The 25,735-nt window shown below is 47.9% G+C and overlaps 1 protein-coding gene across 1 annotated transcript in view; it reads left to right on the top strand.

Moving 5' to 3' along the window:
• The first annotated feature begins 2,610 nt into the window (after positions 1-2,610).
• Positions 2,611-25,735, top strand: part of LOC120928367 (fibronectin type III domain-containing protein 11-like) — a 60,943-nt gene continuing 37,818 nt past the window's right edge. Inside the window, exons 1-2 of the mRNA XM_040339464.1 lie at positions 2,611-2,684; positions 2,944-3,067. Coding sequence (XP_040195398.1) covers positions 3,039-3,067 — 29 coding nt within the window. The 5' untranslated portion in view covers positions 2,611-2,684; positions 2,944-3,038. The remainder of the gene's footprint in view (positions 2,685-2,943; positions 3,068-25,735) is intronic.

Below are 25,735 nucleotides of genomic sequence, written 5' to 3'. Positions count from 1 at the left end.
GGCGGGAGTGGCGACGCATACAAGTACCATTTCTAAAGGGCAGGATTGCCTTTACTATCCATAGCCTGATACTGTGAAGTTGCTCTTCCTTCACCAACCTATCCTGTCTACCTCAAGTTACATGTTAGTCGTGTTTGACCGGGAAAATAAAGCATTTGAAAACGTCAACCAACAGTCCTGGACATTCTGTTATTGCTCTCAGCACCACCATCATCCCTAGACACAGTGAAGAGGTAACTTAACCACTAGCCGACCAGCCGCCGTCATTCTGCGGCGGCAGGTCAGCTCTCCTGGGCGAGACCACGTCATTCTACGTCGGCTCTCTGAGCCGCCACTAGGGGCGCGCGCGCGCCCCCCGCTCGCCCCCGACTCCCGTGCGTGTGCCCGGCGGGCGCGATCGCCGCCGGGCACACGCGATCGCTCGTTACAGAGCGGGGACCGGGAGCTGTGTGTCTAAACACACAGCTCCCGGTCCTGTTAGCGGGGGAAACGCTGATCTTCTGTTCATACAATGTATGAACAGAAGATCAGTGTTTCCCCTAGTGAGGCCACCCCCCCCCCACAGTAAGAACACACAAGGGACATACTTAACCCCTTCCCCGCCCCCTAGTGTTAACCCCTTCACTGCCAGTGGCATTTTTATAGCAATCCAATGCATTTTTATAGCACTGATCGCTATAAAAATGCCAATGGTCCCAAAAATGTGTCAAAAGTGTCCGAAGTGTCCGCCATAACGTCGCAGTACCGAAAAAAAAATCGCTGATCGCCGCCATTACTATTAAAAAAAAGATATTAATAAAAATGACATAAAAATACCCCCTATTTTGTAAACGCTATAACTTTTGCGCAAACCAATCAATAAACGCTTATTGTGATTTTTTTTAACGAAAAATAGGTAGAAGAATACGTATCGGCCTAAACTGAGAAAAAAAAATGTTTTTTTATATATTTTTGGGGGATATTTATTATGGCAAAAAGTAAAAAATATTCATTTTTTTCAAAATTGTCGCTCTATTTTTGTTTATAGCGCAAAAAATAAAAACCGCAGAGGTGATCAAATACCACCAAAAGAAAGCTCTATTTGTGGGAAAAAAAGGACACCAATTTTGTTTGGGAGCCACGTCGCACGACCGCGCAATTGTCTGTTAAAGCGACGCAGTCCCGAATCGCAAAAAGTACTCTGGTCTTTGGGCAGCAATATGGTCCGGGGGTTAAGTAGTTAAACACGCCGAACCCAAATCTAATCAGAAGGACCGCCTCCTGCACATATACGTCGGCAGAATGGCACATGTACGTACAGGTACGTCCTGTACTAGTACCCAGCCGTGGGTTGCGGGCGTGCTCCCGCGACCCGGTCCGAAGCTCCGTGAACGTGCCCGCGTGACCCACTGACCCGATCACCCCCGGTGTCCCGCGATCAGTCACAGGAGCTGAAGAACGGGGGAGAGGTGAGTGTAAACACACCTTCCCCGTTCTTCTCTGTGGCAATGTCACTGATCGTCTGTTCCCTGATATAGGGAATGACGATCAGTGACGTCACACCTACAGCCACACCCCCCTACAGTAAGAATCACACCCTTAGTACCTCCGGTACATGAGCAAATTGCTATGTGGATGTTTCTTTTACCTAGAAAGCAAAGAGAAGATACCATTATACCCACATGTATAAGCAATACATTATACACATATTATACCACTGTCAGGCAGACAATTAACCGTTTGTTTGCCCACAGATAACCCCTTCCTTGAGAGTGTTAGCAGTACAATGTCAGTGCATCTCATTAGCACTGACCACCAAATTAGGCCCCTTTCAGACGTCCGCTCCGTCTGTCTGTTCATTACAAGTCCGTTAACGGACTTGTAATGAATCCCTATGGGGACGCGTCCGTTAGCGGATGGAGCATCCGCTAGCGTCCGCGTCAGTCGGGATCCGCTTTTCCGAACGGAAGAAACCCTATTTTTCTTCCGTTCGGCGGAGCGGAACTGATGCAGACAGACAGACGGTCCGTCTGCATCAGGTTCCCCATAGGGGACAGCGGAGCAGAGACAGGGCGGTCCCTGCACTGTGTGCGGGGACTGCCCTATCCGCCGACAGCTGAGCGGGGATCCCCGCTGAGCCGACGGAGACACACGGAGCGGACCCGGAAACGGTCCGCTCCGTGTGAAAGAGCCCTTAGTGTCACTGGTGAAGCCAATGTCAAATTGTCCAATTTAATTTGAACAGGGCTGAATAGCATAAATAGGCCTTGTGAAGAAGGGGTTAAAATGTTCTGTAGGCTATTTGATTAATAACTTTACATGATTTTACATAAAGGTAACACATTTAATTGTTATTGTAAACTTAAATTAAATTGTAAAATCAATCTTCAATGTTACTGCTAAACAGTTTATAACATAAATAAAATAAATAAAAATAAAGTGTAAGGCAATGTCATAAAGTTCTAGTATGCATAGCATAATAAGCAAGACTTATTATAAAAAAAAGTCTTAGAACAAGCCTGCATGGAGGAGACTGCCCACTCCCCTCCCCTCCCCCACACAGAAGAAGAAAAACATGGTCAGCTGACATTAACTTACAGTCCAGGGGGAGGAGCTCAAGCAGAACCTATATTAGCAGTTGCACTTGAGCGGGAAGGCAGACTGAGCAGCACCAAGGAGTGGCACGGTACTGGCAGTGAGAGCAGGTGAGTGCCATTTTGAATGATTTCATCACTCCACTTCAATATATATTTATTTATTAACAAGCAAACACACACACCCCAAAAAAAGATAATTTTTCGTTTATATGTCATTTTTTGGACCCTTTTAGTTGCATATAGTTTAAAATTTGCTGGCTAATTGTTTAATTTTTTTGATAGCAGTCTTGCACACTGACTATTTTTCACAACGTTTTGGATTACTGAGCACGATCATTATTCACTGCCATTTTCATTGTGCTACTAGATAACATGGATGCTCTACAAATCAAAAGAAATATTAAATTATTTAAAAGCAGGAAAATATCCTGAAGGAGCCAAAAAAGTGTTAGACACAATTCGATGGCGTGCAGCAAAATTCACAATAAAAGGTATGTTTTTTTTTTTTATAGATAAGTTAATTATTGTACCTAATGCAATATCATTATTGATTAAATCAGTACGGGTAAGCAATACATACATGCATACATGCATGCATACATACATACATACATCACTTAAGAAATTTTATATTGTTTTACATTTTGAAAAGATCTTGTCGCTGCTTTTGTAAATACATTTTTAGTTTTTTTTTTATGGGAGGTTGGGGGGGGTTTTAGAACTTTTAAAATTATGGTTTATTTTATGTTATTTTAATATTTAAAAATCGATGCTCATATCATGTTTAAAGGAGTTCTCTGACCTAAAACTTTTAACCCCCGCTGTGCCCGGGCTGTAAAAATATACAAAATAAACTTTCACGTACCTGCCTACAATCCCCCGTTGTTCCGATATCGCCGTCCCGGGCCCCTTCCGGTGTGTCGGTGACTCATAGTGCGCTCAGCCTATCAGCGGCCGCAGCAATGTCGCGGCCGCTGATAGGCTGAGCGCACTATGAGTCACCGACACACAGGAAGCGGAAGAGACCGGGACCGGAGAACGGGACGGCGATATCGGAACAACGGGGGATCGTAGGCAGGTAAGTGAAAGTTTATTTTGTATATTTTTACAGCCCGGGCACAGCGGGGGTTAAAAGTTTTAGGTCAGAAAACTCCTTTAAGATAAATAAAAGGCATAGGGAAGTTTAGATTAAAAAAAAAACATTTTTTTTTAATTTTTGTGTGTGCCATATTTATCGGTGTATACTGTGCACTTTTTTGCCCTGAAAATCAGGGCAAAATCTTGGCTGCGCGGTATACACCGATACCAGCTTTCCCGCGCCGAGTTTGAATACTGCGCCGACATATACAGAGCGCAGTACACTTGTGTATTGTCAGGCAGGCTCGGCTACTCTCGCGCTGACGTCCAGGACGTCAGCGCGAGAGGAGCCGAGACTGCCCGACAATACACGAGTGTACCGCGCTCTATATGTCGGCGCGGGGAGGACGCCGGACCCAACGAAGAGGACACCCGAGGCTGCCGCGCAAGACACCAAAACTGTAAGTACAAAAAACTTTTTCCCACAGGTATTCGGGGCAACTTTAGGGGTGCGCGTTATACCCCAATAAATACGGTATGTGTGTGTGTGTGTGTGTGTGTGTGTGTGTGTGTGTGTGTGTGTGTGTGTGTGTATATATATATATATATATATATATATATATATATATATATATATATATATATATATATATATATATATAATGTGTGTGTGTGTATATGTGTGTATATATATATATATATATATATATATATATATATATATATATATATATATATATATATATATATATATATATATATATATATATATATATATATATATATATATATATATATATATATATATATATATATATATATATATATATATATATATATATATATATATTATAATTTTTTTTTTTTTTTTTTTGTATAGCAATTACATGTTCATATACGTGATGGCCATTTAGTTCAAAATGTAGTTTCATTTCTTGAACTCGGCCTCTCTATAATCTCACATTAACTCACGAGTTTAACCTCCCTGGCGGTATGATTCTGTCTGGAATTACGTACCAAAAGCGGTACAATTATTTTGCAGGGAAATTTGGCGTTTTATACTGTAGGCCTGTAATTTTTAGGAATAACTCGCTTAAATCTGACCAAACAAGAGTCTTGTAGGCATCCCGGGTATGACTTAAAAAAAAAAAAAATTATAATATAATAACAAATAATTATAATAAAAATTATTCAATAATGTAATCCACTCAAAATCACTGAAATTTGCTCAGTTGCAGAATTGTCGCTGTCATTACTTTTTTATTTTTTTTATGACGAATTTCCCCGCAAATCGCTATCGCACAATTCTGCAAGTGATTATAATTTATTATCGCTGTTTTCTAGCTGCTCTAAAACCATTTTTGACATAAAGGGACACTTTTGGTTGCTATGGACAATCTACAGTTTGCAGGCAGAAAAAACTGTTTTTATTATATAAAAGTACATGTAGGACACTGGGCAGACCACTAGGGACAAAGGGGGGGGGGTGTGTATTTTTTACATACAGTACTGTAATCTATAAGATTACAGTATACTGTATGTAAGGTGTTTGTTTACTTTTTTGAATTTGGCGCCATTCTCCGCCCCTGTGCGTCGTAACGTTGCAGGGAACGGAGATCGGCGGCACACGGGGACACTGTGAATCGAGCGAGGTCCCGCTCGCTCGCACAGCGGGGTTGCATCGCAGGATCCAGGGACAAGGTAAGTAACTGTCTGTGGATGCTGCGAAGGTAAGCCAAGCGGCGCAGCTGCACACTCTGCACATCTTCCCCAAGCGTGACTCGGGGATACCGATCCCAGCATGAAAAAACACCCCGAGTCACGCTCGGGGATACCGCCAGGCAGATTAAAGACGGCTCAACCTCTTCAGCACTTTTCAAGGGCATTTTCAGAGGAAAAACGTCTCCTTTGTTCTCGCTCTGAGAACTCAAGTTCTAACCTTCTTAAAACGGCTGCAGAGAAGATCATTTTCCTCAGAGAAATGAAGTACCGTATTTATCGGGGTATTGCGCACTCCGGGGTATAGCGCGCACCCATAAAGTGGACCCGCATTTCTGTGAAAAAGATTTTAGTACTTACAGTTTTGGTGTCTTGCGCGGCGTCCGTCTGCGGCTTCGGTGGTGTCCTCGTCGGGTCCGGCTTCCTTCTGCGGTGTCCACCCCGCTCGATCTCGGCTTCCCGTACTGAGTTTGAACTACTGCGCCGGCATATACCGAGCTCTGTATAGTCGGGCAGGCTCGTCTCCTCTCGCGGTCACATCCTGTACGTCCAGGACGTGACTGCGAGAGGAGCCGAGCCTGCCTGACTATACATGAGTGTACTGCGCTTGGTATATGTCGGCACGGGTATCGGCGTATATCGTGCACCCACGATTTTGCCTTGAGTTTCAGGGCAAAAAGTGCACGGTATACGCCGATAAATACACTAATAAATACTTTCGTTTCATAAATTTACACCTTTGTTTAGCCAAAAATATGGAAGGCCTGCCTCTCTACCGCTCCTCTCCCCCCCCCTCTGCCCGGTGTCTTCATTCCAAGAGTGGGCACCCACTGCGCATGCGTGAGCGGCGCTGCGCCATCCAATTGGACAGATGATCACCTGGGACCTGTCACGTGTCCCAAGCGATCGCCAACAGGGAGGGGCTGCAGAAAGGCGATTGGACTATTCGCCTTAGCAGCCCCTCGGAGGAAGTGGGACAGGAATTCCCACTCCTCCTGAAGCCCCCCCCCCCCCCCCCCCCCCAAAAAAATGACATGCCAAATGTGGCATGTAAGGGGGCGAGGAGTGGATTAAGCGGAAGTTCCACTTTTGCCCCCCCGCCCACATTGCAGCCAGAGTCCGTCGTCCCCCCCCCCCCCCTCGCCCACATTGCAGCCAGAGTCCCCCCCCTCGCCCACATTGCAGCCAGAGTCCCCCCGGGTGATCTGTATCAGTTTCCCGGAGGAGAGGGGCTGTATAAGACGCGCGCTGCGGGGAACACACAGCTATTGAATTGAAAGCTGTAATGTTCGCCGCGGCTCCTCCTCTCCTCACTTGCCCCCCTGCTCCCAAGCAGCCAGCCAGACACTCGCCAGCCCTCAAAATGCGAGTGTAAATTTTGAGGGCTGTAGATGAGGAAACCTGATATTGGTGAAACACATGTGGAACGTGACTTCTGTTCACTGATCTGACGGGTTTGTTAATCTGACAGAACACTGGTGTGAATTGGGTCATTGGCTGCTGCAATTATTCCATGCCTAGTGGAAGTGCGGTGATGAGCAAGCTCTACCACTAGGTGTTGCTCACATTAATTAGGATAGACACAGGTGTTGCATTGAAGGCTGCCCTGCGGTAGGGGTCGTGGTGTATGAGAGGCCGCCGTGCAGAAGGAGGGATTACTGCGGGTGTTCTGTCATAAGTTCCAACTGATCAAAATCTCCAACCGACTGTACTGTGCATGTGCGAGCGCATCAACGAGAGCGTCTTTCTGCTTCACGTCGTCTTTTATCAAACGCTAGCAATCCACGTTTTATTATACTCTATACAAAGCAATGCACGTTTTATCAGATGGAGGAATGGAATGGAGACCCATCTCCCCTGGGGAAGCTATCATGCCTACGGACAGGAACCCCATCTCCCCTGGCAACGGGGACTCCATCTCACCTAGGAACCCCATCTTCCCTGGGGACCAGGACCCCAACTCCCCTAAGAACAGGAACCTGATCACCCTGAGTGTGCCAACCTCACCGCCCTGCCTGCCATGTGTCCTGTATGAGGGCCCTCCTGTGACAGCTCTCAGGACTTTACCCCACTGTGTGCTCCCCTTACATGGATGTGCTCCCACTGCACGACTGACCCTTCTGTGTGCTCCCCCTACATGTCTGCATACTCTGACCACCTCCTGTACCATTTCTCTTATCGCCTTTCAGGACAACCTTGGAGAGAGCGCAGCTCCGCCCATTTTCTAGGAAACACCCATGATCCTTTAAGATCCCTCCTCTTCCACCATGGCCTCAGTTATTGTGTTTCCTCCGCCATGGTGGAAGCATCATAGGGAACCAGGGAGCTGCGCTCTCTCCAAGGCGGAGGGGTTGTTGGCTCACCTCGTTTGTTTTCTGCAGTGACCATCCCGGCTCCCCTCCACGGGGAGGGGACGTTCAGGAGTCCCCAGACGCGCCGGCTCAGTGGAGCATCCGGCCTCCCAGGAGGTGGCGACGTGTGCCCGGGTGCTGCGGTAGGGCCTGGTGGCCGAGCAGTAGCTGCTGCAGGTCGGTGGCGTTCCGCATTCCAGCTCCGGGTCCCGGCCGGCGAGTGCGTCGCGCACGGTGACGCTGCTTCCTGGGAGGGCGTGGCGCAGTGGTTCTCGGCGCCTGGAACGCAGCGTCTGTGGGACAGGTCAGGTGACCGGCGCTTCAGTTTCCGGCCCCCGATGATGACGCGGGACGCCGGGAAAATTTGAAGAACGGGGCTTTTCCCAGCTACTATTGCGCTGCGCTCTACGATGGAGGAGAGACAGACAGCACCAGCGGATACAGGCGCTGCAGGCACCGGTCAGGCCCAGGTAAGAGGGGTACAATGGTGCCTTTTATTCTTACTCTGTTGGGCTTATTTGTGTGGTATTGTGATCCTCCCTGAGGGAGCCTGTGGTTACCAGACCAAGTTTAATGTTCTTGGTCTGTATAGCCGTAAGGGGTAGTGGCACTTACTTTCCCCTTGTTTGTTTCTGGTGGTGGCAGCACTGGGTGTTTCAAAAAAAAAAAAAAAAAAAAACTTTTTCTGGGTTAGTAATTTGGTTTGTCATCTCGTTGCAGGAAAAATCTGCAGGCAAAACCAAACACTTGGATGCTCCAAGGAAATGCCCATCTTGCAGGAATCCTTTAAGGGATTCGTGGCAAAAACCCATGTGCAGATCCTGTATTAAAAATTTGGTAGAAGAGGAAACTTCACAACAGTATAAGGACCTATTCTCTTCAGTTCAGGAACTGGCAAGCTCTTTAGGATCGGTCAAGGATCTGATTGCACAAGGCTCCGCAAGTCAGGGGGAGCCTCAGCAGCCACCACCTAGCCCGAAAATCCCGTTGTCTAGACAAACAGATGGGGATTCGGCAGATGAAGGAACTAGTACTCTCGCCTCTCTCAGGGATTCAGATGAGGAGGAACAAGAGGAAGATGATAGTAGCAAAACTTCTAAATTTAAATTGTCCTTAGAAGAGGTTCAGGAGTTACTTATGGCAATTTACACTACCCTGGATATCCAGGAAGAAAAAGTCCAGTTATCCATACATGATAAAATGTATCAAGGATTGGATGAAACCAAACATCGGGTTTTCCCGGTGCACAAGGTCCTCTCGGAAACAATCAAAAAGGAATGGAAAGACCCTGAACGGGCTCCTTTTTTTTCCAAGACCCTTAAAAGGAGGTTTCCTTTTGAAGACAGTGATTCCGAGTTATGGAACAAAAGACCTAAAGTAGACGCCGCTTTCTCACAAGTTTCGCGTCATACAGATCTGGCATTTGAGGACATGGGGGTTTTGAAGGATCCGATGGATAAAAGAGCTGATTCCCTCCTAAAAAAGGCCTGGGATTCCACTTCAACCAGCCTGAAGCCAGCCATAGCCGCCACAGTTGTTGCCCGCAATTTGGAGTGCTGGGTTGAAAAACTACAAAGTCATGTAGAGGCAGGCACCCCAAGAAAGGATCTGCTAGAGTCCTTTCCGTTAATTTTGAAAGCCATTAAATATATGGCAGATGCATCTGCTGAGTCCATTAAAATGGCCGCAAGGTCTGCAGCCTTGGTAAATTCAGTCAGAAGAGCGGTATGGCTAAAGACCTGGTCGGGTGATACACCCTCTAAAGTAAAACTTTGTGGTCTACCCTTTTCAAGAGATCTGTTGTTCGGTCAGGATCTGGAAAAGGTTCTTGACAGAACGGCTGATAAGAAAAAGGCTTTTCCCCTTAAAAAGGGTCAAAACCCCAAAAAGAATTTTCGTCCTTTTCAACAACCCTATAAGAACAAGGAAGAAAATAAAAAACGTTGGGGGTCCCAAAGAGGTAGAGGAGGTATCCTTTTCAAAAGCCCCTCAGAACAGACTACCAAAAATAAGTGACGATCGGCTTCCGGTGGGAGGAAGATTGTCTGCCTTTCTTCCACAGTGGAAACAGATGTCCATCAGTCCCTTTGTGGAGAGAATCATCACGGAAGGGTACAGTCTGGAATTTTCAGAATGTCCCCCGAGAAGGTTCTATATCACAGCCCTTCCCCGAGACAAAGAGAAAGCTTCTGCAATGACGATCCTGCTTCAGGATCTGATGACTCAGGGGGTTGTAATCCAAGTCCCAAAACACCAAGAAGGCCAGGGTTTCTATTCCCACATCTTTTTAGTAAAGAAGTCCTCGGGCAAGTTTCGCCTGATCCTAAACTTAAAGATGTTAAACAAGTCGATCAGATACAAACATTTCCGCATGGATACCATCTACTCCATAGCAAAATTACTGACCCCCGGCTGTTTCATGGCATCCCTGGACCTCAGGGATGCTTATTTACACGTCCCGATTGCCCAAGCATCCCAGCAATTTCTCAGGCTGGCGGTGAACCTGGGATCCAGGGTATGGCACCTTCAATTCAGGGCTCTCCCCTTCGGCCTTTCCTCCTCCCCCAGGATCTTTACGAAGATCATGGCGGAAGCCTTGGAACCGCTGAAGCTGAAAGGGATTTCGGTCGTCCCGTATCTGGACGACCTGCTTTTTTTCGCAGACTCCCGGGATCAAGTTGCGACGAATCTCCAGGTGTCGCAGGTCCATCTCGGAGGTCTAAGTTGGTTACTAAACCGGGAGAAATCAAATCTGGTACCCTCTCAAGAGACAAGGTTCCTGGGATATACCATAAATTCTATCCTTCAGAAGGTCTTTTTACCCCAAGAAAAGATAGAGAAGGTTTTGGTTTCTGTAGCTCAGGCCCAGACAAACTTAGGGATGTCAGTCAGGACAGCAATGGCAGTCCTGGGACTACTCACATCCTCAATCCCGGCAGTTCCATGGGCGAGGTTTCACTCTCGTCCTCTCCAGAAGAGTATCCTTCAAACCTGGTCACACCAGGAGTCTCTAGAGAAACGTATCAGATTAACGTCAAAAGAGCACTCTGGTGGTGGAGAAATCCTGTCAATCTGACCAGGGGCCTTCCTTGGGTCTTTCCGGTAGAGAAGCGCCTCACAACAGACGCAAGTTCCTGGGGGTGGGGAGCCCATCTAGAGGGACAAACTGCTCAGGGCACCTGGTCCAAACCAGAAGCCAGAAGGTCCTCAAATTGGAGGGAATTAAAAGCTATATTCCTGGGGCTTCAGGTTTTTTGTCAATCAGTGAAGGGTCACCATGTTCAGGTCCTGTCGGACAATACCACAGCAGTGGCTTATGTCCTCAAGCAGGGGGGAACCAGAAGCAGAAGTCTGATGCAATTGGCCAACCGTCTGCTATCTTGGGCAGAGCTAAATGTAGCGTCCCTGTCAGCAATACACCTAAAAGGGTCTCAAAACTTGTTGGCAGACCTACTGAGCAGGAGATGCATAGTAGAGGCAGAATGGAGCTTAAACATGGAAGTTTTCATGTCAATCACGCAGGAATGGGGTCAACCACAGATAGACCTGTTCGCCAACCAGCAGAATGCGAAGGTGCGAAAATTTTTCTCCCTTCACAGAGAGGACCAGGCAGTAGCCATAGACGCTCTAGCTCAACAGTGGCACTACCAGCTGTGCTACGCCTTCCCCCCCTTCATACTAATACCACTAGTCTTAAGAAAGTTCAGGGAAGAAAAAGCCAGTCTGATCCTAATCACTCCCTACTGGCCAAAAAGACCGTGGTTTGCATCACTGCAGAATTTAGCCACAAAACCACCGTGGAAGCTACCACTCAGGAAAGACCTACTGTCTCAGGGTCCTGTGAACCATCCGGAAGTGGAACGTTTACAGTTGACGGCCTGGTTTCTGAAGAAGACCTTTTAAGATCAAAGGGACTCTCGGATAAAGTAATAAAAACTCTGCTAGACAGCAGGAAAAGTGTAACCAGAGCAATTTACCTCAAAGTCTGGAGAAAATTTAATTCCTGGTGTACGTCCAAAAATTTCCAGGTTCATAGCGTAATTTCTGTTGTGGAATTTCTTCATGCAGGAATGGAGAAAGGGTTAGCAATTAGCACCCTAAGGACACAAGTAGCAGCTCTTTCAGTTTATTTGGAAAGAACTCTATCTAAGGAACATTTAATTTCAAGATTTTTTTAAGGCACTGGGTCGAAGTAGGCCAATAGCCTTTAAAACCTTTCCCAGTTGGGATTTATCAATTGTGTTGCAGGGTCTCACGGGGACTCCGTTTGAACCCATAGGGAATATTCCTTTAAAAAATTTAGTATTAAAAACAATTTTTTTGGTGGCCATCACGACCGCAAGAAGGGTCAGCGAAATCCAAGCTTTGGCAGTCACAGAACCTTATTTAAGAATTTTTCCGGACAGGATAATTCTTCGAACAGATCCAGCCTTTCTTCCTAAGGTCTCATCAACCTTTCACAGGTCTCAGGAAATAATCCTTCCTACCTTTTGTTCAGCTCCCTCTAATGCAGGGGAAGAAACCTTTCACTCTCGATGTAAGAAGATGTGTACTTCAATACCTTTCTGTCACCAAAGAGTTCAGGAAGTCAAACGCCTTATTCGTAATATTCTCAGGGTCACGGAAAGGAGAGAAGGCTTCTAAAAGCACGTTGGGAAGATGGCTTAAACAAGCCATCATAGAGAGTTATCAAGCCAGAGGAGAGGTGCCTCCTACGGGAATCAGGGCCCATTCAACAAGATCTACGGCAGTTTCTTGGGCCGAAAGAGCCGGTGCTACGCCTGACCAAATCTGCAAGGCGGCTACATGGTCCAGCTATTCGACCTTTCTACGGCACTACAGGCTAGACTTACTGTCCGCTGCGGAGCAAGCCTTCGGCAGGAAGGTACTGCAAGCAGTGGTCCCACCCTAGGGTAAGTTACTCGGTTATCCTCTCCAAGGTTGTCCTGAAAGGCGATAAGAGAAAGGCCTAGTTAGACTTACCGGTGACGGTATTTCTAAGAGCCTTTCAGGACAACCGCTAATTTCCCTCCCTAGGTACTTGAATAAGAGTGTGTTTTAAATGCCTATCATGGTTTGTTGTGGTTCTTCTGTGCTTTGTTTTCCAGTTGTCGGAGACCACAATAACTGAGGCCATGGTGGAAGAGGAGGGATCTTAAAGGATCATGGGTGTTTCCTAGAAAATGGGCGGAGCTGCGCTCTCTCCAAGGTTGTCCTGAAAGGCTCTTAGAAATACCGTCACCGGTAAGTCTAACTAGGCCTTTCCACAGCAGAAAGAGGTTCTCGTGGACGCGCAGTACAGTCGGTTTGAGATTTTTGTGCACTGTGTGTATTAGAGGTTGCTGTAGTGTAATAAGCACGTTTCATTAGAGGCTGCCGTGCGGTAGGGGTCGCTGTTGGCTATGGTGGTGTAGATAGCGAGTAACATTGGAGGCCGCCGTCCGGTAGGGGTCGCTGTGGGTGTTGGCGGTGTATTGAGCGCGCTGTGTGTGCGGTGCGGAGCTCGGCACGGCGTTGTGTTCGGTGTGGCCGGTCCGTCAATGACTCGGAGGAACCGAGGGAAAGAAGAGGGAACATGAGGCCCCGGAGCCCAGCAAGCCGCCTGCCGTGCCTCCTCCCCCTCCACCTTCCTTCACACAGACGGCGGCGGTCTTCAGGCGGCCCCCGGGCCAGAGAACCCAAATCTAAATCTAACCTACCCAGCTTCCAGGATGACGAGGAGGGGGATGGGTAATGCACAGCTGGGAGTACCACCGGTGATAGAGATTCCCCCCCCCATCACTGACATCACACCAAGGATGAGATCTGGCTTGTTTGCATAGAACACGTGCAGAGCCCGCCAGGAAGTGTGCACGGGGCTGCGCTAATAACAGCCAGGGAGACATTTCACGATCCCGGCTGACTCCTCCCCCTGATGAGGCACTACATGTCCCAGCGCGGCTGTCTCCTCCCCCTGATGAGGCACTACATGTCCCAACGCGGCTGTCTCCTCCCCCTGATGAGGCACTACATGTCCCAGCGCGGCTGTCTCCTCCCCCTGATGAGGCACTACATGTCCCAGCGCGGCTGACTCCTCCCCCTGATGAGGCACTACATGTCCCAGCGCGGCTGTCTCCTCCCCCTGATGAGGCACTACATGTCCCAGCGCGGCTGTCTCCTCCCCCTGATGAGGCACTACATGTACCAGCGCGGCTGTCTCCTCCCCCTGATGAGGCACTACATGTCCCAACGCGGCTGTCTCCTCCCCCTGATGAGGCACTACATGTCCCAGCGCGGCTGTCTCCTCCCCCTGATGAGGCACTACATGTCCCAGCGCGGCTGACTCCTCCCCCTGATGAGGCACTACACGTCCCAGTACAGCTGACCCCCCCCCCCCCCCCCCCGGATGAGGCACTACAAGTTCCAGCACGCAATAGAGGGAAAAGTGTAATGTGTTCTTATTTCCTACCATTGTAGTTTCTGATCGTTTGTTTTTATGGTATCTTTTACTATACAGAGGAAGAAGTTTTTAAAATGAAGAAATCAAATCACAGCAAGAAGATAGTAAAACTCCTTAGTGGAGTTCCGGCCACAATTTCACTTTTTAAATATAAATACCCCTGTAACACACAAGCTTAATGTATTCTAGTAAAGTTAGTCTGTAAACCAGGGGTGGGGAACCTGCGGGCCGCTTGCGGCCCGTGAAATCATTCCATGCGGCCCCCCCATGCGATCAGAAAAAAAGTGCCGCCGATTGTCACTATGGAGCGGAGTAAATGTATTGCTAAACACACTGACAAAGAATGAATGATCATGGCGATCATTCATTCATTGTCCTTGTGTTTAGCAATACATTTAATCCGCTCCTGCGTCCCGCCCCTGTTAGCCGGTGCCAGCCTCCAGCCAATAGCATTTACTCCGCCCGCCCCTGTTAGCCGGCGCCAGCCATTGCACTGCAGCTGATGAGCTGCTCCCCTAGGCTTACAGCCCCGGCGGCGTGACGTCACTCATGGCGGGCGGGGATTACATTCATGGCTGGCTGGGATGGCACTAGCCAGTGCCACCGACGAGGAACCATTTCCAGCAGCAAGTAAGGCAGCCATAAATATGCTGACAGCATCATGAAATACGGCGTATTTTTTTAATATGCAGCATAGCGGCGGGGGGAGGGGGTTAAATGTCCTGCACAGTGCACAGGACATTAATACATAAGTTACCATGACCAGTGCAGGACATTAACCCCCCCCCCCACATGCTGCATATTAAAAAGATCATTTTAATCATATTTACATTTAATAATTTTCAAATTGCATCAATGATTCAATTTGAAAATTATTAAATGTAAATATGATGAATATGATCTTTTTAATATGCAGCATGTCGGGGGGGGGGGTAAATGTCTTGCACTGGTCATGGTAACTTATGTATTAATGTCCTGTGCACTGTGCAGGACATTTACCCCCCTCCCCCCGCCGCTATGCTGCATATTAAAAAAATCAGACAGTCATCAAAGTTAATAATCTTCAGACTGCATCATTCTGTATGCAGTCTGAAGATTATTAACTGTGATGACGGTCTGTGATTTTTTTAATATTCAGCATGGTGGCGGGGGGAGGGGGTAAATGTCCTACCTACACAGTTGCACTGGTCATAGTAACTCATGTATTAATGTCCTGCACTGTTAGTTACCATGACCAGTGCAGGACATTTACCCCCTCCCCCCATGCTGCATATTAAAAAAAAAAAAAAAATCACAATTTCATTAGGGGAAAGTTCTTATCTTTATTCAGCAGTTCTGAGTCCCGACAATCTAATCTCCCCACGTCCTCTTCTATACAGATACCCTGACTGAGTAATGTAATTGCCGAGAACCTCTGCACAAGGATTACTCCGCCTGAGCCCGAAAACCATCAAATAGTCCCTGCAGAGTAATCATTGTGCTGCTAATCCCGGCAATTACATTGTATAGAAGAGGACATCGGGGCTCAGATTAAATTGTCCGAACTGCTGTATAAGGATAAGAACAGTCCCCTACCAACTTTAACTACTAGTGTTCTTCCACCAGCTAAGCCACAGTACAGTTTGAATCATGTGTCCAGGTAGGAGGCGGAAGGAGACCCGGACACATGATTAAAACCCCGTACTGTCCGGGTCAATCCCGTACAGGTGGCAACCCTAGGTAAATGTCCTGCACTGGTCAATGGTCATGGTAACTCATGTATTTATGTCCTGCACAGTGCAGGGTGCTGTGTAATGTAAAGGGGGCCAGTGATGCAGGGTGCTGTGTAATGTAAAGGGGTCCAGTGATGCAGGGTGCTGTGTAGTGTAAAGGGTCCAGTGATGCAGGGTGCTGTGTAATGTAAAGGGGTCCAGAGGTACAGGGTGCTGTGTAATGTAAAGGGGTCCAGTGATGCAGGGTGCTGTGTAATATAAAGGGGTCCAGTGATGCAGGGTGCTGTGTAATGTAAAGGGGTGCAAGGTGCTGTGTAATGTAAAGGGGTCCAGTGATGCAGGGTGCTGTGTAATGTAAAGGGGTCCAATGATGCAGGGTGCTGTGTAATGTAAAGGGGTCCAGAGGTGCTGTGTAATGTAAAGGGGTCCAGTGATGCAGGGTGCTGTGTAATGTAAAGGGGTCCAATGATGCAGGGTGCTGTGTAATGTAAAGGGGTCCAGAGGTGCTGTGTAATGTAAAGGGGTCCAGTGATGCAGGGTGCTGTGTAATGTAAAGGGGTCCAGTGATGCAGGGTGCTGTGTAATGTAAAGGGGTCCAGTGATGCAGGGTGCTGTGTAATGTAAAGGGGTGCAAGGTGCTGTGTAATGTAAAGGGGTACAGTGATGCAGGGTGCTGTGTAATGTAAAGGGGTCCAGTGATGCAGGGGGGGGACACGTTTAATCCCTGCTATAACAGGCTAATTTTTAAGTTGATCATTTTGTACGGCCCCCGAATGATGTTACAAAAATCCAAATGGCCCTTGGCAGAAAAAAGGTTCCCCACCCCTGCTGTAAACTAAGGTCAGTTTTGTTAGGTTGTTACAGCATTTAGACACTTTATAAAATAGAAATTGACTGGGGCCATCTTAAGTGTGGGCATCATGAAGCCAGACTGTATGACTTCCTGGATTTCAGCCTTGCAGATCTCGCACATGCTCAGTGCTGCACAAGCAATGTAATAGGTTTCAGATCAGGTTTCAATAGCAACGGGAGTGTCAGAGGAAGTTGCCACCCATTATGCAAACCTCTCCTCTCCTCCTTCCAGGAACCAGTAAATATACAAAATAATTTGTTCCTGTGCAGATATATCTACAAGATTATATGTGTGTGTGTGTGTGTAGTGTGTATACATATACCAGACATGTGCACTGTCAATAAATTCATTTTGTTTAGTTCCGTTTCCCATTAGCCGTTTCGTATTTTGTGCCCGAAACTCACTTCGGATTCGTACGCTCATAATAGGCACAGCAGGAGTACAGCCACAGGAAATCAGCACAGAACAGGGATGGTGGGAACCCTTCATGAGGTTCAGTTCCCGGGTCTGTACACCAGCTGTGCCCATTATGAGGGGTTCCCACCATCCCTGTGCTGTGCTGACTTCCTCTGGCTTCCTTCTTCCTCCAGCACAGCACATTGCCACCATAACATAGCACCCCGCGTCGTCCCCGCCACAGCACCCCGCATCGGCCACAGCACCCCGCATCGTCCCCGGCACAGCACCCTGCATCGTCCCCGGCACCCTGCATCGGCACCCCGCATTGGCCCCAGCCCACCGCATCGGCTCCGGCACCCCGCATTGGCCCCGGCACAGCACCCCGCATCGGCCCCACCGCATAGTCCCCGGCACCCTGCATCGGCTCCAGCACCCCGCATTGGCCTCAGCACCCGGCACAGCACCCCGCATCGGCCCCGGCACAGCACCCCGCATCGTCCCCGGCACGGCACAGCACACCGGCCTCGGCACCCCGCATCGTCCCCGGCACAGCACCCCGCATCGGTCCCCCGCCAAATCGCATAGCCCCCAGCACATGGATGCATTTTACGGGCACAGTGAGACCTGAAGCGTCTGGAATGGATATTTGGGGGGGAACCCCCGCTTTTTTTTTTATTTTTATTTTTTTATTGACCGCGGGGTTCCCCTTAATATCCATACCAGACCTGAAGGGCATGGTAATTGAATTTGGGGGGACCCCCACTTTTTTTTTTTTTTTTTTAATGAATGGATTCTCTGAATTTCCGGGAGCCGACAATTCATTTTAGCCGCAAGTGATTTTTTAAATGACTTTTTCTTTCAGAAATGACACTTTGTGCAGAGACAGTTCTATGTACGGGAAACATGCGCTATTTCACATGCTTACTTTACACCCCCCATGTACAAATTTTAAAGGAATATTTCACTTTTATTGTTTACTTTAATTATTAAATTCACTGCTCCCGAAAAAAAACGTCAGATTTTAAAACTTTTTTTTTTTTGCATTGATACATGTCCCCTGGGGCAGGACCCAGGTCCCTAAAGACGTTTTACGACAATAACTTGCATATTGGCCTTTAAAATTAACACTTTAGATTTCAAATGTTGAGTCCCATAGACTTTAACGGGGTTCTAAAGTTCACACGAACATTTGGTGTGTTCGCAGGTTCTGGTGCGAACTGAACAGGGGGGTGTTCGGCTCATCCCTAGTCTCTCAGTGTATCACCAGTGTGGCCCAGGTACCTGTTCCCTTGGACCCTCTGGTGTTACCTGCTTGGGGCCATTGATGCTGAAAAGTTTCCGAAAGGAATGTATTATATGATAACGAGACTGATGTATTTAGCTAGAAAGCTTATTGCGCGATATTGGATGGCATCTGTGGTTCCCACGGTGAAACAATGGATCACTTATGTTAACTCCCTACTTCTTAAGCCTCGTACACACGCTCGGTTTTCTCTGCAAGAAAACTGCCGAGTAAACTGTGTGTGTGTGTGTGTGTGTGTGTGTGTGTGTGTGTGTGTGTGTGTGTCTTTCAGGTTTCTCGTCTGGAAATCTGTCCAGAATCTCAATGAAAAATGGAGATCCTACTCTCTATTTTCTCGTCGATTCTTGTTGGCCTGTTTCCCGACGAGAAACCCGAGAGTGTGTATACTTACCTGTCGCCGTGGAAACCCATGCATGCTCAAAATGACTTTGACGCATGCGCTGTAGCTTTCACGGCATAGGTAGGGTGAAGCAAGATGGAGGCGACGGCATCGAATGTGACGAGCGTATGCTCATCGTACGCGATGACGTCACCGCGTTCTTGCCTTTCAAAAGAACTGCGGTTCTTTTGAAAGGACTGTGTGTACACTCAGGCGGCAAGAGATTCTTGCAAAGAATCTCGTCAGGGAAAAACGTTTTTTTTCCTGATGAGATTCTGGCCTGTGTGTACGAGGCCTCAGAGAAAGATTGGCTTATAGCCGTAGGAAGGCAGTGGGTAAATTCGATCATATATGGAAACCTTGGTTGGGGGATCCGAGCCTTGCGCCACCACAACTGGTGATGGATAGACTTCTTATGTAAAGACCTTACGGGGTGGCTGGGAGGGGGGGAGAGGAGTGGGAAACTACAGTTTGAATGTGTTAATAGTCGTGCATTAGACCCGGGAGAGCTTGGGGGTTGAAGTAAAGATCTATGTTGTCTAGATTCAGAGGGTCTTGTGCACGCTGGTATTTTATTTAATTTTTTTAAATAACAAACATGTTATACTTACCTTACCTTTTCGTTTTGCACAGAGTGGCCCCGATCCACGTCTTCTGGGGTCCCTTTGGCGGCTGTCTCTGGTCCTCCCCGCACGAACTACACACGTTCATGCGCTCCAGTGATTCAGCGAGCGGCCATAGCCGCTCACTGTATCACTCGGCCACGCCCCTCGGCGCGCCGCGACACTGGATGTGATTAACAGCAGTGCCAGCCAACTGCTGCACTGCTTTCAATCCATCTGCTCTAGCCAATCAGCGGCCAGGCTGAGCGGCGAAGAGGATGTCGGGGCCGAGGGCAGGACTTTGGAGGGGTAAGTGTAATGGGGGGCCGGTATTTTCGGACGTTTTTTCACCTTAATGCATTAAGGTGAAAAAATATTTTCCTTTACAACCCCTTTAAAGCGTTTGTACAGGAAAAAGAATTTCATTTAAAATAACAAACATGTCATACCTACACTGTACAGTTCGTTTTGCACAGAGCGGCCCCGATCCACGTCTTCTGGGGTCCCTCGGTGGCTGCCTCTGTCCTCCCCACAATTCGTAACCACAGTCATGTGAGAGCTCGCATGGTGGTCACTAATTGCAGGCGCGCTCCCGTGATACAGCGAGCGGCCATAGTATCACTCGGCCCCGCCCCTCGGCACGCCGCGTCACTGGATGTGATTGTCACCGGCATATACCGAGCGCAGTACACGTGTATAGTTGGGCAGCCTCGGCTCCTCTCGCGTCCTGGACGTACAGGACGTGAGCGCGAGAGTAGCCGAGCCTGCCCGACTATACACGAGTGTACTGCGCTCGGTATATGCAGGCGCAGTATTCAAACTCGGCGGGGAGGACGCCGCAGACGGACGCCGGACCCGACGAAGAGGACACCCGAAGACGCAGACGGACGCCGGACCCGACGAGGCCGCCGCGCAAGACACCAAAACTAAGTACAATAATCTTTTTTCCAAAGGAATGCGGGTCCACTTTAGGGTTGCGCGCTATACGCCGGAGCGCGCTATACCCCGATAAATACAGTATATTTTTGGGGATATTTATTATAGCAAAAAGTTAAAAATATTGAATTTTTTTTCAAAATTGTCGCTCTATTTTTGTTTATAGCGCAAAAAATTAAAAACCGCAGAGGTGATCAAATACCACTGAAAGAAAGCTCTATTTGTGGGAGGACAAAAATGTAGGCCCATCATTATCTCCACACAGTATTTTTGCAGGTGAACGTTTGGTAGTTTTCAAAAGAACCACTAGATGGCATTATCCTACCAAAGCCAAATAATATAATACAAACAGATCGTCTTCTGTGACAAATTTGAATACATTTGGGGTTCATTTACTAAAGGCAAATAGACTGTGCAATTGGCAAGTGTAGTTGCTCCAGAACTTGGTAAACTAAGGCCCCTTTCACATTGGGGCGTTTTTCATGCGGTACAGCGCTAAAAATAGCACTGCTATACCGCATGAAAAATCATGCCCTGTAGTCTTCAATGTGAAAGCCCAAAGGCTTTCACACTGAAGCGGTGCGCTAGCAGGAACGCTCCAAAAGTCCTGCTAGCCACATCTTTACCGCGGTATAGGAGCGGTGTGTTCACCGCTCCTATACCGCGCCTTCCCATTGAAATCAATGGGAAAGCGCGGTAATACCCTTTTTCGGCTGCTAGCGGGGGTTAAAACCTCACCGCTAGCGCCCGAATATCGCGGTAAACACGACGGTATAGCCGCGCTACAAATAGCGTGGCTATACCGTCACCGCGGGTCCACGCTGCAATGTGAAAGCAGCCTAATTGAAACGAATACCCAATCACATGCAAGGAAAATGTTTACATGTTTATCAATTACAATAGTTAACAACACACACATCCCTGTGCTGTCAGGGGAGAGGAGACAGTGTTTGTTCCTAGTAAGTAGGAACAGCGAAATGTCTCCCCTCCTACTCAGTCCTATCCCTATACAGTTGGAACACACTGAGGGAACACACATTTAACCCCTTGATCGCCCCCCCAGGTGTTAACCCCTTTCCTGCCAGTGACATTTACACAGTAATCCTTGCATTTTTATAGCACTGATCGCTGTATAAAATGTCAATGGTGCCAGTTTACTATGCTTCAGTTATGGACACAGGAGTGATTGATACCAATCACTCACCGTGTTCATTCTGAAAACGGAAGGGGCCAGTAAATTACATATTTATGGGCCCTTCTCCCGCTCTCTATCCTGAAACATCCCCCTGCGTGCAGGAGGAAAGGGAAGTCGGCAGCATTGGGGGGTAAATTAGGAAAATAAGGGGAGGGCCCGGACAGCAGATGGAAGGGGCACAACCAATCTCCTTGCAGTGCAGCCGGAAGGAGGGAGAGGAGGAGAAGCTGGCAGTGCTGCAGGGGGAGGCAGAAGAGGATCATTGTCTGCATTAAAACAGCAGATGCCTGGGCCCCCTCTTGAACTGAAGGGGTCCAGGCCCAGTATAGGAGGGCTGGCCGTACTGCCTTATCAGCAGCCCTGGCCATGCTGTCTAGGGTGACCATGTGTCCCGGATTGCCCAGGACAGTCCCGCATTTTGCAGGTCTGTCCCGGGTATCTTCATTCCAGGACAATACAGTGTCCCGGAATGAAACTGACACACCCACCCCCTGGGCCAATCTGATGCCCCCAAAAAAGGCAGCCACACTGGCGTAGCGGGGGGGGGGGGCCGTCGCACCAGGCGCAAAATTGGGGAGGGCGAAATCCCGGCGTCCGTGTCACCTTTTTAAAATCAATGGAAACTCATACAGTGTCACTCACTAATCCGAGCGAGCCACCATTTTGCGTCAGATGGCGCCCTGTAATTGGGTGTATGTGGTCATGTGCTGGCGGGGCTGGCCAATCCATAAAAGCGCTTCTGTATCCGGATTCCGCCGCCATCTTCTCCTCCACCCTGACAGCGGATGTGCAGTGGACTTCGTCTGGGAGGAGAGCTTGAAGTTGCAGGTGAGCCACTAGTACTCGGCACGGCCACGCCACCACACCAGCACCTAGTTGGGGGAGAGGAGGAGACTCGGACCACCTCCATGCTGCCACCCCACCAGGCACCATGCCACGTGACGTTATCTACTTCCTTCAGTACACACCACAGATTGACTGCACAGCAAAGAAGTTACTGAAATTCTGTTAAATGACAAATCCCCCTACAGTGCATTATGTTGAATAGTATTGCTGTGCTGCACCTGTTACAGAGCAGTATGGTATATAGTAATACTGTGCTGGACATGTTACAGAGCATTATGTTGTATTGCAATACTGTGCTGCATTCGTTACAGTGCATTATGTTGCTAATTAATATTGTGCTGCACCTGTTACAGAGCATTAAGTTGTATAGTAATACTGTGCTGCACCTGTTACAGAGCATTAAGTTGTATAGTAATACTGTGCTGCACCTGTTACAGAGCATTATGTTATATGGCAATCTTATGCTGCACCTGTTACAGAGCATTAAGTTGTATAGTAATACTGTGCTGCACCTGTTACAGAGCATTAAGTTGTATAGTAATACTGTGCTGCACCTGTTGGGGGGGGGGGGGGGGGGCGGCGCAAAAAAAAATTCTGCCCCAGGCGCCCATAACTCTGGTTACGCCACTGCCGCCACATCACCGCTTTACTCACTGCCAGTACTTGTCCTGGCATGCCTGGAGGAGCACAATCGCCGCCCCTTGCTTGTGATTGGAGAAATCCTAAATCCTACCTCGTGTCCAATCATTGTGCTGTGATTCGTTACAGCACAAGCTGATTTTTGGGAAGGGGGGTGTCCCTGAATGGTCACCCTAATGCTGTCCCTCTTTGCTTCAATAATTTGATTCATAAGTGGGCAGAGCCTCTAAATTTGTGAATCCAAACTCTGAAACCATTAAAGCCTGTATCAGAATACCCAGGCAGCAATTGCAGGTCAGCTATGGCAGCCTCCGTGTTCTCTCAGGAAGCTTTACTTGAAAGAGAACCAGTCACAGTTGCGCTTTTACAGGAATTTTTTCTTTTATTTTTGCATCCAAAGTCACACAAATTCCAGTGCGACTTCGGAGCACAATTTTGATGCGATTTTGATCTGACTTTACATTCTCTGGACCGAAGTCACATTAACCACTTCAGCCCCGGACCATTTTGCTGGTCAAAGACCGGGCCACTTTTTGCAATTCGGCACTGCGTCGCTTTAACTGACAATTGCGCAGCGGTGCGACGTGGCTCCCAAACAATTTTGACTTTTTTTTTTTTTCCACCACAAATAGAGCTTTCTTTTGGTGGTATTTGATCACCACTTTTTTTTTTTTTTTTTTTTGCGTTTGTAAACAAAAATAGAGCAACAATTAAAAAAATGCAATATTTTTTACTTTTTGCTATAATTATACCCAAAAATATATGAAAAAACGTTTTTTCCTCAGTTTAGGCCGATATGTATTCTACATATTTTTGGTAAAAAAAATTGCAATAAGCATTTATTGGTTGGTTTGCACACAAGTTATACCGTCTACAAAATAGGGGATAGTTTTGTGGCATTTTTATTTTACTAGTAATGGCGGCGATCTGCGATTTTTATTTTATATCGTGACTGCGACATTATGGCGGACACTTTTGACACATTTTTGGAACCAGTCATTTTTTACAGCGATCAGTGCTATAAAAATGCACTGATTGCTGTGAATATTACACTGGCAGTGAAGGGGTTAACCCATGGTTTGACAAATACAGGGCGCCAGGTCGCCATTGCGACCTAGAATTAGCGACCTGGGCCGCCACACCTGTGTCTCCGTGCGCCTACACCTCCCCTGCCGCGCGATCGTGTCGGGCCGCGTCAGCCAGTAATTAAGGCCGCGGCTTTGCGCCCTTCTGCAGGCCTATGCTATCTTCTGTTCTCTGGCACAATCTTGTGGTGGCCGTTGGTATGACAAGACGACCAGCAATGCTAATGGAGCTTCCACTGTCTGTTTTCACTGCTATCTCCTGCCCTCCTAATTAGAACCCCCAAACATTGTAAATATATATATATATATTTCTCTTATCGTCCATGGACGGACACAGCTCCTTTAAATCTTGACAAGTGGGTTATGTTCCGTTTACAGGAGAGGACTAGGCAGAAACATGTTAAATAGTTAAATACATGTTACATTAACAGAGTTGAACAGCCCCGCCCAGGGGGCGGTCCCTCCAGACATAACCCTCCTCACTGTAGCATGCAGCCTCAGTTTCGTTCTGCCTAGCAAGGACGTATGGCTCCCTTTGGGCCCAGCACCCTGAGGACAAATTTTATTAAATTTTTTCTTGAAGAATCTTCTTTCAACTGTCGGCTGAGAGACAGGCTGGATATTATAGATCTTTGTAGTCTTCTCAGTCCGACCAGCAAGCGTGGGCACACCTTTGCAAAGAGGCTTGGTCTGCCATGCCATGACTCCTGGGGTGGCCGGAGAGCTTTGCTCCGAGGTCCACATATGACTGGGCTGTGGTGTTGTCTCACTCACAGTGGACCGGGCCGACGGCTACCTCCATTGTGATTGTAGTTCTGTCAGGAATGCGTTAGCGAGTACTCGCTTGGACGGGTAAGTACAGTCCCTCCTGCTTCGGTGGGTTGGTACGGCTGGCCATTCCTGGGGTTCGGGGGTCCCCTCCCTTCCCTGCTCCTTTTCCCTTGCTGCATTGCTAACATTGCCGCTGTCAGGGGGCCTTCATGAGGGGACTGTTATCTGCCCTGTTTTTTTCTTTTTTGTATTGGGCTTTCCTGTGAGGAAAAAGCCCTGTGATGAGCACAGATGTTTATGATTATACTTCAGCGAGTAGTTAGACGCTGACTGATTGGTGACACCTGTAAAGGTTTTGCTTTTTATGCTGTATCTGTGTCTTATCTTTAAATAGAAAAGCCCTAGGAGGCTTTTTCGGTTTAAACACAGGTCCCTGCAGAAGTTACCTCACGGTTCTTTTCCTCACAGGCAGCGCTGGGCAGTCTCCTCCTGAGGGAGTCCCCTAGTTACCCCTGGTCAGCGCAAGTGGGTGAGAGGCCCTGAATAGGGCTCTAGGAGCTTTTGTCTATTTGTATGGACAGGTGTTCATATTATAATACACACTATGTAAATATTGGAGTCAGTATCTGGGGCCTTCCCCACATGCTGGTGTTGGCACCTGGGATTCCCACTGAGTATTATTGATAGTCCTCGACACGTTTGTGCCAGGGTGGGGGTGGACGGCGGGCGGTAAGAGTGCCCCCTTCCCCCGTTATCCCCTGGAGAATGCTCTGTTATGAAGCCATGGACCAGGTACCTAGTAAAAAAAAAAAAAAAAAAAAAAATGCACAATAAGGCATTTATGGGTGCGCTT

This window comes from Rana temporaria, chromosome 2, assembly GCF_905171775.1.
Source record: "Rana temporaria chromosome 2, aRanTem1.1, whole genome shotgun sequence".
In the NCBI taxonomy this organism is placed as follows: domain Eukaryota; kingdom Metazoa; phylum Chordata; class Amphibia; order Anura; family Ranidae; genus Rana; species Rana temporaria.
The sequence above is the reverse complement of the archived record's forward strand: the minus strand, read 5'-3'. Positions and strand labels throughout refer to the sequence as shown.